Source organism: Folsomia candida, unplaced genomic scaffold (assembly GCF_002217175.1).
Source record: "Folsomia candida strain VU population unplaced genomic scaffold, ASM221717v1 Fcan01_Sc009, whole genome shotgun sequence".
Lineage (NCBI taxonomy): Eukaryota > Metazoa > Arthropoda > Collembola > Entomobryomorpha > Isotomidae > Folsomia > Folsomia candida.
The window spans coordinates 2136273-2148869 of record NW_019091201.1 but is presented as its reverse complement, the minus strand read 5'-3'; the positions used below and the strand labels follow the sequence as shown (position 1 = coordinate 2148869).

At 35.0% G+C, this 12597-nt stretch overlaps 4 protein-coding genes across 5 annotated transcripts; all 4 read right to left on the bottom strand.

Moving 5' to 3' along the window:
• Nucleotides 1–7: 7 nt before the first annotated feature.
• LOC110854391 (uncharacterized protein C1683.06c) lies at nt 8–1987 on the bottom strand. Its single transcript, XM_022102825.2, has 6 exons — nt 1707–1987; nt 1467–1641; nt 1282–1398; nt 732–880; nt 531–674; nt 8–452 (listed from the first exon to the last, which is right to left on the bottom strand). The coding sequence occupies exons 1-6, from the start codon at nt 1905–1907 to the stop codon at nt 267–269; spliced, it is 972 nt and encodes a 323-aa protein (XP_021958517.1). The 5' UTR covers nt 1908–1987; the 3' UTR covers nt 8–266.
• Nucleotides 1988–2288: 301 nt separating this feature from the next.
• LOC110854216 lies at nt 2289–5359 on the bottom strand. The gene is made up of 3 exons (XM_022102622.2): nt 5111–5359; nt 4995–5031; nt 2289–2850 (listed from the first exon to the last, which is right to left on the bottom strand). Exons 1-3 carry the CDS (start codon nt 5357–5359, stop codon nt 2642–2644), a joined length of 495 nt encoding a protein of 164 aa, XP_021958314.1. The 3' UTR covers nt 2289–2641.
• A 3218-nt stretch (nt 5360–8577) lies between these two features.
• LOC110853993 (inosine-uridine preferring nucleoside hydrolase) lies at nt 8578–10461 on the bottom strand. The gene is made up of 7 exons (XM_022102379.2): nt 10320–10461; nt 10051–10251; nt 9808–9979; nt 9626–9742; nt 9415–9557; nt 9194–9346; nt 8578–9051 (listed from the first exon to the last, which is right to left on the bottom strand). The coding sequence occupies exons 1-7, from the start codon at nt 10320–10322 to the stop codon at nt 8827–8829; spliced, it is 1014 nt and encodes a 337-aa protein (XP_021958071.1). The 5' UTR covers nt 10323–10461; the 3' UTR covers nt 8578–8826.
• Nucleotides 10462–10605: 144 nt separating this feature from the next.
• Nucleotides 10606–12427, bottom strand: LOC110853992 (rRNA N6-adenosine-methyltransferase ZCCHC4). 2 transcript variants are annotated; one of them, XM_035854905.1, is made up of 6 exons: nt 12153–12427; nt 11658–12073; nt 11339–11576; nt 11164–11277; nt 10925–11088; nt 10606–10866 (listed from the first exon to the last, which is right to left on the bottom strand). In XM_035854905.1, exons 1-6 carry the CDS (start codon nt 12256–12258, stop codon nt 10627–10629), a joined length of 1278 nt encoding a protein of 425 aa, XP_035710798.1. In that variant the 5' UTR covers nt 12259–12427; the 3' UTR covers nt 10606–10626. The 2 variants fall into 2 exon arrangements, with proteins under 2 accessions (XP_035710798.1, XP_021958069.1); XM_022102377.2 differs by having other exon boundaries at nt 10925–11097; nt 12153–12423.
• Nucleotides 12428–12597: the final 170 nt, after the last annotated feature.

Sequence of the window (12597 nt, the reverse complement as noted above, 5' to 3'; positions counted from 1 at the left end):
ACTGAAATGCAGTTTCCTTTTAATATTTTAATGCACAAAGTCAAAATAATTAAACACACCGGAAATTGAAACCACCGAGCGAGCGATTGTGATAAGACTAGTAATTAGATCAACCACTGACTTGTCATATTGCTCACTAGAAACTAAACTATCAAAACTCAGCTAATTAATACTGATGTACATATAAATATTTTTAATTATGATAAATACACAGGAAAATCAGGTCAGCATTTTTTTTACAAAATATATGTCCAGCTCGTTCCAATTTATGGCCGTGGACCCCCAGCTGCCCAAATTAGCATGGCTTCATACCGACTCAAATTCACGCTCATGATAACCTTTACATTTTTAGGTTTTGCACTGTTTGGATTTCTATCCAGAACCATCATCCCTCTCGTCAATTCGCCAGTTAATTCCACATCGCAGCGTTGGTCTTCAAGCTCAAGCATTATCTGATTTTGGGATGGGAATTAAGAATTGAAAATATTTCTAAAATGTAGCCAGTCAAGAAAATATTTTTAATTTCTTACGGTTGGGTCAATGACGCAAGCAATGAGAATGGGATCTGGAGCCAACCAGTAATCGGTAACCTCGCCCAAGTTCTTGGCTTCAATTGCATTCATCAGAGCCATCGTGGGCGTCCCCATATTTCCAAGATTTTGTGTTCGGAAATCCTGCATGAGGAATAATTTATTCTCTAAAATGTTAAATACTAATTCTCAAATACTTACGTGTGTTGATTTGGTTTCGAGCATAATTTCCCAGGGAAGGTCATAAATGGGGGTTCCTTCAAAGCTGTCAAGTACCACTTGCGCAGCTTCCGGATCCACGAAAAAGTTAAATTCGGCACTGCTGCTCACACCCACGACATTTCCAACGCCTAAAAGTTGTGATGGAAAATCCAGTATTTTTTAGTCAGGGCTTATGGAACCGTCATGTCTCTCCGATAACTCTCGTTAAGCTGACACTATCGAATCGAGGCGAGAGTTGGTATACATGCAACATGGAAAAAATAAGGAACTACATAAGCTCGAAGAGAACAAAAGTTGCAGGTTCAAAAGTATGAAGTGAATTTTAATTTTTTTTTGCGAGGAGAGGTGGCCCTACAGGTGACTGAGGTGACCCACACTGCTTTTGAAATTAGCTTTAGAAAAACTGAAATTTTAGATTACGGGTTAATTTTCGACTGATTACGATAAGTGAGGTCTTTTGATTGCACAAGTGCAGACCCTGGCTCGAACTAAATAAGCACTTGTTTTTTCAATAAAAGTTGTTCAATACCTTGAATATTTCCACCCAAAACGTAAATCTCTTTAAACCAATTTTTAATTTGGGGCTGCATTTTAACAGCCATTGCCAGATTGGTGAGTGGTCCAAAACAAACCATAGTTAGTTGTCCTACACATAATATTACAATTTTAATGGTTAGTAGTCCATTTCATTGAAATAATTTACAAAATAAATACCTTGATACATTTCTGCTAGTCTTATAATTGCTTGAATGGAATGTTCCGCTTGCACCCGGGTGGGAATCGGTGGGAGGTTCGCATCTCCAAAACCATCCTCCCCATGATACGGCGGATCTTCCAGAAATCGGAAATCGCTCAACATAAAGCCGTCCATTCCTTTGTATATCGGTGTCTGCATGAAGTCGCCAATTCGTCAATTTCATGAAAAGTTAGTCACACATTATGCTTAATTGATACCGTTGTGTCCTGAACGGTGTCCAGAACACGAGTCACGTTGTTGGCGACATTGTCCACCATCGTGTTTCCACACGAGGTCGTGATCCCCACAATGCGAAACAAGGGCGGATTAAGGTCTCTATGTGCCGCCAACGCCATGAATAACCCCCACGCGTCATCCGTTCCAGCGTCGGTGTCGATAAGCACAAGTTTTTCAGCCATTATCGTTTCAGGCAAGTGTGAAGCTTGAAAAATTGTGATGAGCAAGTGCCAAGTTGATATTCATTGTTACAAAAAACGCATGGTTTTATACATATGAGTGTAATCGCTCGTTGAGCTTTTTATCGATATGCAAATGTACTTAGGATTAGTTTTTATGTATGTAAACTGGACCAAATAATCAATCATTATCAATTATTTCGATTAGACAAATAGTTGAAGATGTCCCAAAATTATACAAATTGTATAATACAATGCATGCAATTATGTAAACTTTGTGCAATTTTTAATTGATTTTGTCATGACGTGTTGAACTCTCAGGCTCAACGTGACGTTATGAAATTGTGACAATTGTTACATAATATTTTTATGATGCAAATTTCATACACAGATGATCTGTGACAGATCGGAATCAATATTTATTCAACACTTAAAGATAACCTATGCATGTATAACAACACAAATTGCATATGATATGATTTTATAATGTAATTACGTACTAAATGACTGATCCTGAGTTGGTCACCCTTCAACCTTGTTATACTATTCTTATCCAAATAAACTAAATTCTACACATAAAGCTTATATCACAGATAACCCTTTTCACTTGTAGTGATTTATAAAAAATCAGCAATAAATATTTAAACAGTTAAAATTCTATTTCATTATGCAATTTTCATAATGTAAACGAAAGTAAATGTTTTTCTCGTGTATGGTTATCTAACCATGACCTGTTTTTAAGGATATGTTCCCAGAATTTGAATCATTTTCCTTCGTTCATCGCTGGGGATGGGGATTCCTAAATTTTCGGCGTATTTTGCCATCGCTGCTCGAAACAGTTCGGGCTGCTTTTCGACAAATAGGGTCGCCCAATCTTCAACTTTTTGTAATTGGTTCCCAATACATTGTTCGCAGACTCCTTCCAGCAATATTTTTTCGACACGGGCTAAAAAAATAAAGTAAAAAAGTAGTTCAATAATTAAATTGGTCCAAATATTAGCTTTTTGGCTTATCAACTATGTTAAAATATTTAGAATTTTATTTTGTGTGCATGAAGGACAAGCTGAAATGACAACAAAGTGCAGTATCTTGTGCGATATATATTAAGATTTAAGGTCTCATGAATTATAAAAAAACACCTAAAATCGGCTGAAAATTATTTCGTCAACACTAAATCAAATTATTCACGATGGAAAAAGTTGTTAAGATGCTATCCAGTACACTTATCATTAATCATTTAATTGTAGATCAGGAACTTCCTCAACTTCCACATTATTGACCCAATAAGTTGGACAACCTCATTAAAAAGTATGGCCAATATGAGTACAAATCAAGATCAACAATCAAGATCAGTTCATTTCGTATGCTGCAACACATCATATTTGTAATCTCTACACGATGATGAGAATGAGACTACTTTTTGTAGGAAGTTGGGAACTACATATGTACTATAAAAACTGTAATGATTTCTTCCTGGACTAAAATCAGTCACAAACAAACAAACTTCTTTGTTAGTAGGTCTAGGTATATATGTTATTGACTTCTTATTTACATAGTTCTGGATGAAATAAAGGCATTGATTGATTATGTAAATTTGTAATTATTTAAACGCCGGTTCTATCGTAGTACCCAAACGTTTATTTGTAGAACTTGTACAGTTGTACACCTGATGTGAAAGTTTAATCAGAATCAAATTATGACAATACGAAAATTAGATCTGCTTTACCTATCCCACATAAGTATGAAACTACAGGTATGGATGACGATGACATCATCATCATTTATTAAAATTTACTTTTCAGTTTTGATTCCATAATTTGGTACTTATTTTGTTAGTTTAACCTAGCAATTAAATTTGGCATTAGTGAACTTTGAACTTGATCATACTGAGTGAAAAAGTGGTAATTTGTAGAAACTGAGAGGTACTTCCTAGAACCAATATCACGGTTTAATAATGAACACTTAACGTACATACATATGTAACTAGGAAATCTCGTTAAACCCGTTTGGATGAACTACCATTTTTTCCAGTGACTTTGTCATCAATTACGTAAGAGAAAAGGCTTGGTGCAAAATCACTGTCAAGTGTGTAAAGTAACAAAAAGAGGATTGGGCCTAATAAATTGTAGAGTGAGAAGATTTAACTTTGTGAATTAGCAAAACTAGGAAGAGCGACCTATCGCAATAATTTGCTAATTGTTCTTCTTGTTCAAAGTGTAAAAGATTATTTAATAAAAAGTAATAAATCATTAATATTTGTATGCTTCACTCCACGCACAATGTTATGAATTTGCATAGTCAAATGACATTAAAACAAATCGAGGTCGTCGTCGAACCGATGGGTACATTTGCTATGTAACTTTTTCAGTAATGTTGAATATCTATGTATGCATGCATGCATGAGTCATGATTTCATCAGTTGTGAAAGTCAAATTTAATGCCCCACTCCTGGTCAATGTACGTCATCGAAAGCCTGTTTCTTTAAATTCTCACAAACTTCTCCCTGATTAGGAACAGGTCCGGGTCTTACATATGTAATGCGTCACAGGGCATATGAGCTACGACCATCCTACAACACTTGAACAATTTTTCCACTTTCTTTGGTGAGGGGAGGCATCCTCACGATTTCAAAGATTTTATCATATTGATCATTTGGATCTTCAACAATGATATGCAGAATTTTTAATCCGGAATTTGTAACTAATATGAATTGAAGTTTCTATTAAGTAGAATATACTATATATCATGCACAATGTTAATCAAACTAAATTTTGATACTCGGCAATTAATATAATGAGGAGGACTCAAAGGTCAAAAATCAAGTTTATTGGATATCGTCATTTCTAGACTTGTCTAGTGCAGGAATGCAACTTTTTCTAATTCTGCATAAATCCTGCAAATTCTAATGCATAAATTCTGCATCCTGGCTGGATGTTGCAATCATGTGATGCAAAATTGCAGATCACATGCAGTCTGCATTAATAAGTCTGCATTAAGTTTATGATTGTGCGGTTTTTACTTGCATGTATATGAAAAATATATGCACAGATGTACAAATTTACATCGACCGAATATTGATCGCTGACTTACGTTTTAGCCACCTCCCAATAACATCACAAGGAGCTCCCTGCAAAATAATTTTCAAAAAATGCTCATATATTCCCGAATTTAGAGCAAACCAATTTTTTTCAATTTGTATGCCATACCATAAGCACGCATCTTAACTGGAATTTTAGGACGAATGGATGTCCTAAAATTCGCCACCCTTTGGTCTGCTCATCAAATAAAGGAAGTCCTACCAAAGGATACTGTGGTCCTGGCAAGGTTGTTTTTTCCACCTTGAACTTGACATCGCCTTCCACGCTGTGATACCCCAATAACTGAGATAAGATCACAAAAACTGCGAAATTTTTGATCCCAAGCAATAATATCGACGAGGGAATTGAATTGGACATTTTCGATATTTTTGTTCCAAGGGATCCTGCGTTTTTTTTCTAATTGTACGATTTGCTACTGATTCACAGGGCTGCCTATTAAACTTGATTGATGAAGGACTACCGGTTTCTTCATGACAAGATCATTAAGATCATTTCCCTTGGCGTGCTTCCGTTCATGTTTGTATTTTGAGAACACACAAAACACGCAAATTGATGGCTTTTAGAAGTTTTTTTGACCATGCACTTGAACACTGAGGTTATATAATTTGTTATTCAGTACTCCAGGGTTCCAGCGCTTATCTTAATAACTTGCAATTTTTCACTTTTGCTAATTTTCGTTATTCAGATCCAAAAGGTCCAGGATTTTACGTAACGAGAAAGTCCGTTGAAATTTTTAGAAATACAGGGCAGGACAATTAAAACTCTTAAAACCTACGGCTTCTACTCTAAATACAAGAATGTCTCAATTTCCCAATCAAATTAAACCAAACGAATTTATGTTAAGAACTAAACTTCTTAGGCAAGAATAAAGTAAGGAGTGAAGTCGAAATTGAAAATGTGTTAAGTTATCTACTAATAATTTCCAGCGGCTGAAGATTCATTTTCATAGACAAGATTGTCGAGATATGGCATCGTGATTGTTGTGGTTTGGACGAAATGAAGCAACCTTTCATTGTTCATCATCTGTGTTGCACGTATGTATTCCTTGGTGGATGGTGGAAAGGTGGTATTGGTATTTGCATGCAAAAATCATATATGACTAGATGACCCTCACCCTCGTCAAGTCAATAGGTAAGTTGTAGAGGTGAAATGGATATCCATATTATCCAATCCATTTGGGATCCAATCCAATCCATGGATATGGATTGGATTGGATTGTTGGGGATCTGGATTGGATTGGATGGATTTTTGGTTGTGGAAAAATTATGGATTGGATTGGATTGGATAATCGGAAATCTGGATTGGATTGGATGGATTTTCGGTTGTGGAAAAATTATGATTTTCACTGTGTGACCTTATGTATAGAAATCATGAAATCATAACCAGGACTTTACGTCATTCCTAATATTTTAAAATCTGTCTTTATCTACTTATATTTTTAACTTGAAGCAGGCGAGTGTATTGCTGGTTTGGCCGGTAACATATTGGTATGTGAAAAGAGAGTCAAATTCACTAATGTTAGCATTTAATTTTTATCGATTGGCTTTTGTCGGAACAAGTTCTGTTATATTAAAAATGTACCTAAATTTAACAATGGGTGTGCATATCGTGGTAGAATTTATTTTTAAATATTATATCAATGTTTTTAAACTGGATTATATTGGTTAAAACTAGTGCTGGATAATATAGATTTTTTTGTGTTTGATTTGAATCGGATTGGATTTTTAGTGGTTTAAAAGTTATGGATTGGATTGGATATTTTTTTGCAAAATTTCGAATGGATTGGATGGATTGGATAAACCCAAATGGATTATGGATTGGATGGATTTTTTAGGACAAAAGTAAAAATGGATTGGATGGATTGGATTAATACAAATGGATTATGGATTGGATGGATTTTTCGTTTTGGCAATCCATTTCACCTCTAGTAAGTTGCTCTATTTCATGATCATGGACAACTAATAAGCTAAGCTGAATAAATAGATTACTACACGAATTTTTATAAATTCGACCAAATATTTAGTTACGCTTTGAGTTTGGATTCACAATTATAACAGATTTGAAATGTGTAAAAACTACATTGCAATCACATGAGCTTGATAAATTCATCACTAGGAAATTAAAGTTGTACATGTCGTAATTTTCAAATGCGTATAAATAAGTATGTTCAAATTGTCTAAAATCACAGTGTGATTATCACACCCTTTTATTCTTCTTTTATGATTCATTTGCATCGGAACGACAAAAAATTAAAATTATGTAGTTGACACCTTAAACGATAATAATGCGCATAATTTGGTAATGTTTCACCCAAAATAAGTAGCGAATTAATAAGGAAAAATATTTTAATAACTCCTTCTCAAAATTAATGATGACTGTTACACACATTTTGTAACATCAAACAAAATCTTGTTCTTCCACCATGCTCAACAATTAAAATGTTGTTAATAATATGACAACAGGAATGAATTGAAAGATGGATGAATTACAACCTTGACCATTCAGTCATATCTCAAAATTTCACATCACAATTAAATATTTATTCAACTGCCTCAAGTAAGTAAACATTATGATTTATGTGTTCAGAGTCGTCTCATCTTATTCTTCCTACAATTTGTCAATTTGGATATTTCGTAATAATATGAATAGCATGCTCCATACCAAAATTAGCAATCACAACTCACATGCTAGTAAAAAATCACTGATCATAGATATCTGATAAGATTACTGCTAGTAATTATTTTGAGCGTGCTAAAATTGTTGAGCCGACCAAACCAAGAAGACACTGTCCAAGCAGGAAGTAAAGGAAGTCTAGCATTGGAATCCAACCAATTCGCCAACTACAAAGCACACCAGGAATAATAGCAGGTCTGCAAATTGGTTTATCACTTCCACATAAATTGAACTTTTGTATATGTTGCTGATGTTTTTCGGAATTAGGAAATTGTGGTGTGGAATCAGTCTTCGTTAATGATTATGGATTCACATCGCATCTCGTCTGTAATGCATGGATAACTTGAATGTATGGATAAGTTGAAGTTTTTTTGCAAATGAGCATTATTACAGTGGAAACTAGTGGAAAGAAGAATGTATGTAATCGTGTAATGACTTCATTTACCTTGCCCATGCTATTTTCTTAACAAACATTTCTTAATATTGCTCAATTCACTTGTAGGAAAAATCTCTTCCACGAGGAAACTTCCACGTTGACTAAGTCGTAGTCTGTAGTCTTCCTATTCTTCCAGATCATGTATTCTACTTCGCAAAAAATTATTAACATTATACAAATTTTTTTAACAAAGTTTTGTAATCTAGAAAGGAACTTGCTTTATTCATACATTGATATTTTTTACAATCAAAAGATTTCATTACTGGCGTTGTACGGATGACAGATTTATCGTAAATTGGGAATGTCTTCAATATTTAGTGAGGTGAATGTGAAGGCCAATTTTAATAATATAATGTATGAAATTTTGCTAAGGTGGTGGCTGGTATATTTCAATCACATTTAATATTTTCGTAGAAATAAATTCCGTAGTTTAGCGTGCCTGCAACTTGGGTGGGGGATCGTTGAATGGGTGTGAGTATGATTTATGAAGTGAATGTCAAGGTGCAGGTAAATAATTAATTTACCAATTAGACTATTTGACAAATAACGTGTTTTGTAGTAATTTCCTGAGAATCATTTACACGTGCTGTGCGAATGATGTCACATTTTTGACAATTTACGCACCGAATCTCAGTTTAATTTTAGAAATGACAACTTTTACAAATTTTTAATAATTTACTTAATTATGGAGATGAATTGCATACATTTCTTCTTCCTAGGCTGGGAAGACAATGTGGTTACTCATGCTAAAGTCAATTTCATCTATTCCGTAAAGTCCCCACACTAGCATTTTTTCATATTCTTGCAAATCAATCTTGGTCACTGCCAAGACGTTGTCCTCTTCTCCAGAAAGTCTGGGCCGATCCAACACCAATTGTCCACGAGTATGAAATCCATTCAGTTCAATTCGACAAAAGTGACTCTGAACTTCCATAGTTATCTGAAAATCAATTAATTACGTAAGGATGCCAAACTGTGTCCCCACGGAGAGGGGAGTGGTTAAGAAGGTGCGTTAAACTAGTTAATTTCCTCCACTACTAAAAGTAGAACTAATTACAACAGCATATTTTTGGGTACTATACTTTTGAGCTGAGCATAACGGCAGGGACAAGAGCGTCACAGGACACCCAGCCATCATGGATTTTTGTATTTCGAGACAAAATTTTTTCTTCAATCGCATTCATCATGTCAGCTTCACTCGACGTCACCTTTCCCAATACGTCCGTTCGCCATTCCTACATAATTAATTACATATGTAGTCTATTTGAGGCTTAATTGATGATAGATAAATGATGATCCTTACGAGTGGCATTTTGGCCTCTATTTTGCACGTTTCCCACGGTATGAGGAGGATTGGTTGTCTCCAAGGACTTTCCAAAACGACATGGACAGATTCAGGATCCGCCCAAAAGTTAAATTCTGCACAAGCTCTGATATTTCCGACTCCTGTTGAATCATAATTTTCAATGCACTGTAAAATTTTTTATTAAAAATGACGGATAAAGTAAACAAACCCCAAACGTTTCCACCCATGACGCACAGCTCTTTGATCGACTGACTGAACGTTGGATCCATATTAATTGCTAATGCAATGTTGGTCAACGGCCCGATTGCTATGATGGTCAGCTTCCCTATGAAATTGTGTACAAATTTTGAGTGTAAATTTTCAATTACATAAATAATAAAATGTAATCACCTTCATATTCATGTGCTAAACGGACAAGTGCATGAACAGCGTGTTCATGTTCAATCCTTGGTTCAATTTTTGAAAAATCAGCATCACCAAAGCCGTCAGTTCCATGGTAGAAAGACGACCTTTTCTCAGTTCGATACACCAGCGGTCTGTCCGCTCCACGGAAAATTGGAATCTGTAAAACAATTCTTACATAACTGTGATGTTCTAATTGAATTTTGTGACATTTAACATGCATCGACTAACCTCATCGCTGAGCTTGGCGACCTCTACGACCCTGGTCACATTAACGCAGACGTTATCCAGAGCAGTGTTCCCGTGAACGCAAGTGATGCCAAGGATTCGCCACGCGATATCGGCCTGTTTATGAGCTCGTAAAGATATGAATAGGGCCAGAGCGTCGTCTAAGCCGGCATCCGTGTCGATTACGACTAATCTTTCTTCCGGCTATTAAATAAATACTACTTTTATGGATTGTACATATAAATTTATATTTCTTAAAATAATTATTTTACCATTTTGGAAATAAACTTGTAGAATGGTTCTCCAAAGAAATGACTAGTCAACTAAACTAAATCAGTTCAAGTGGCTCAAGTATTTAGAAAATATGGATTATTTACGTCAGAAAAGTAACAGGAACCAATTATAATGGTGAAGCCAGATTAAGATGGGTTTAGATATGTATGAAATGATACATGTCAACGGTTGGATTAAGGATTATAAAACTTTACAGAGTTAAGTATAATATTCCACGCATTATGTACATTAGACAAATAATGAAGATAAACCAGATGTACAAAATAGGTAGATAATCATGTTCATTTATTTAAGAGCCTTCTTCTTTGATTTCTTAAACTTGGATCCAACAGATGCCATAGGCTTAATAACCATACTAGAATTATCATTTATCTTCTTATTAATTCTGTTTATAGTGGACGAGTTGGACGTTGGACATTGTGCATTTATCAGGTGACATGTTCCACATGGTGATTCACAGTGCGACCAGGTTGATTTGACGCATCTTTTACAAGACAGACAGTGAATGTATGTCTCACCTCCGTCCTAAAAAATCATGCATGACCATTTAAATTTTGAATTAATAATGCAATTTTGTATGTACCTTTGTTGGGCATGTTTTGCAAAGGTCACAATGCAAATTTCTTCGTTCGACCCATTTCTGACAAATATCACAGTACCGGTAAAGGTCGGGTGGCAACTTCATTAAAGATAACGGGATCGTTGTAAATATGCGAACAGGGGAAGACTTTCCGTTTCCAGATCCTTCTGCTTTTTCTGAACAAAATTATAATTATTTGTGAAACTCTTTTTATTAAATGATAACATTTTCTGCATTCTTACCTTTAAATTTAGGATGATTCTTGTACAGCACTTTATAATCGCTCATTTTTAAATTAGAGTCTGGGCATTTGTTCAGAATGTGTCCTTCCATGAAGTATGGAAAAATCCAGAGGACTACAAATCACACATCATTAAAATTCCCCCCTTTATAATTTTCTAATTACGACAAATATACCTTCACATCTATTAGAACTTTGTGAGTGGTACTGGCGAAAGTCTTTTTGTACGCTACTTAAAGCTCCATTCCATATCAGTTCGACTTTAGCTCCAAACGGAGGGTCAGTCACAATTGCTAGTGATTCTGAATTTTGCAAAAACTTGTCGTAATTTTCTCTTCCATTACGACCGTCATCGAAAAAATGGTGATTACACATATTGTAATAAGCGCATTCCGTGGCAGGAAACTGTTGTATCTGCAGATAAAATGTGAACATAATATTAAAATTTTCATAATTCATACTTGTATAAGAACAATGATATGATTAATATTATACCAGCCGTTCATCAATGTCCAACAAGAATGAGTCAATCTTTAGAGAAGGATGCCGCTTAAAAAAATGATGTAAACTTGGAGTTCCGATACAAATGATGTTAGAAATCCCAACATCTTGGAACAATTTGATGAAGAAATTAACAGTCTGTTCAGTAAAGTGATATTGTGCCTCTCCCATATCGCGCTGAGTTGGTGGAGGAAGTGAGGGCATGTTCTTATTTGAATCATTGTTCCTTTTAACATTGTCGTCATCGTTTGGCATCATTTTCCTCTTCTTGCTATTAGGTGATGCTAATAAAGCCTCTTCCGGTGGGATCCATTCCTCCTCCGAGAGGTAAAAGGGGCACAGTTTTCGACACCGATAAGCAGAGCAAGAGAAAAATCTGGAACCATTCCGTTCGAACAGGATTGTTGGGCCTGCGTAAAACCACATTAAATTGCAGTTAACAAATACAAAATGTTAATAAAGTTTCTAATAAATAACATAACATAATACCATGTTCACAGCTTGGATTTAGCTTAAGATCCCTGATGACCGCAACAGTTTTATAAAATTCTTGCGGGTTTGGATTGACGAATTCTTTTTTAAATTTCGGTTTCATTATAAATACAGCACAATACAATCGGTTAACGCTATTCGTTCAGTGATTTTAATTTAATCTGATTCCTACCTTTGAAATAGTTCAGATTTAAAAAGTATTCTAACTAAAAATTAGATCTGGCTATTAATTTTAATTAAATATGACTGACTAGCAAGCAATCAAAATATTTCTCTCTGACTCATTGAATCATGCGGTCCATTCCATGCGGAAGCAACTTTTTCCCAAACTCAAAGGGGTGAATAAATTGTACTCGACTTGGAACCCACTCATAAACTTGATGTAAATTTGTGAGAGTAATATGCATTTTTTAAATCTGTTATTTTCACTTTATTGGTATTA

Excerpts from the sequence above, each read along its gene's own strand:
- LOC110854391 (XM_022102825.2), bottom strand. The coding sequence starts at position 1,907 with ATGGCTGAAAAACTTGTGCTTATCGACACCGACGCTGGAACGGATGAC. Across the intron at positions 1,642-1,706 it reads ACACCGTTCAGGACACAACG|ACACCGATATACAAAGGAAT; the intron begins GTATCAATTAAG and ends GACTTCATGCAG. Across the intron at positions 881-1,281 it reads TTTGGGTGGAAATATTCAAG|GCGTTGGAAATGTCGTGGGT; the intron begins GTATTGAACAAC and ends CACAACTTTTAG.
- LOC110854216 (XM_022102622.2), bottom strand. The coding sequence starts at position 5,359 with ATGTCCAATTCAATTCCCTCGTCGATATTATTGCTTGGGATCAAAAAT. Across the intron at positions 5,032-5,110 it reads AGTTAAGATGCGTGCTTATG|GGAGCTCCTTGTGATGTTAT; the intron begins GTATGGCATACA and ends ATTATTTTGCAG. Across the intron at positions 2,851-4,994 it reads TATTGGGAGGTGGCTAAAAC|CCCGTGTCGAAAAAATATTG; the intron begins GTAAGTCAGCGA and ends TTATTTTTTTAG.
- LOC110853993 (XM_022102379.2), bottom strand. Across the intron at positions 9,743-9,807 it reads TTTAGCACATGAATATGAAG|GGAAGCTGACCATCATAGCA; the intron begins GTGATTACATTT and ends ACAATTTCATAG. Across the intron at positions 9,052-9,193 it reads CCGTTATGCTCAGCTCAAAA|ATAACTATGGAAGTTCAGAG; the intron begins GTATAGTACCCA and ends ATTGATTTTCAG.
- LOC110853992 (XM_022102377.2), bottom strand. The coding sequence starts at position 12,258 with ATGAAACCGAAATTTAAAAAAGAATTCGTCAATCCAAACCCGCAAGAA. Across the intron at positions 11,278-11,338 it reads AAGTTCTAATAGATGTGAAG|TCCTCTGGATTTTTCCATAC; the intron begins GTATATTTGTCG and ends TGTGATTTGTAG. Across the intron at positions 10,867-10,924 it reads GCAAAACATGCCCAACAAAG|GACGGAGGTGAGACATACAT; the intron begins GTACATACAAAA and ends ATGATTTTTTAG.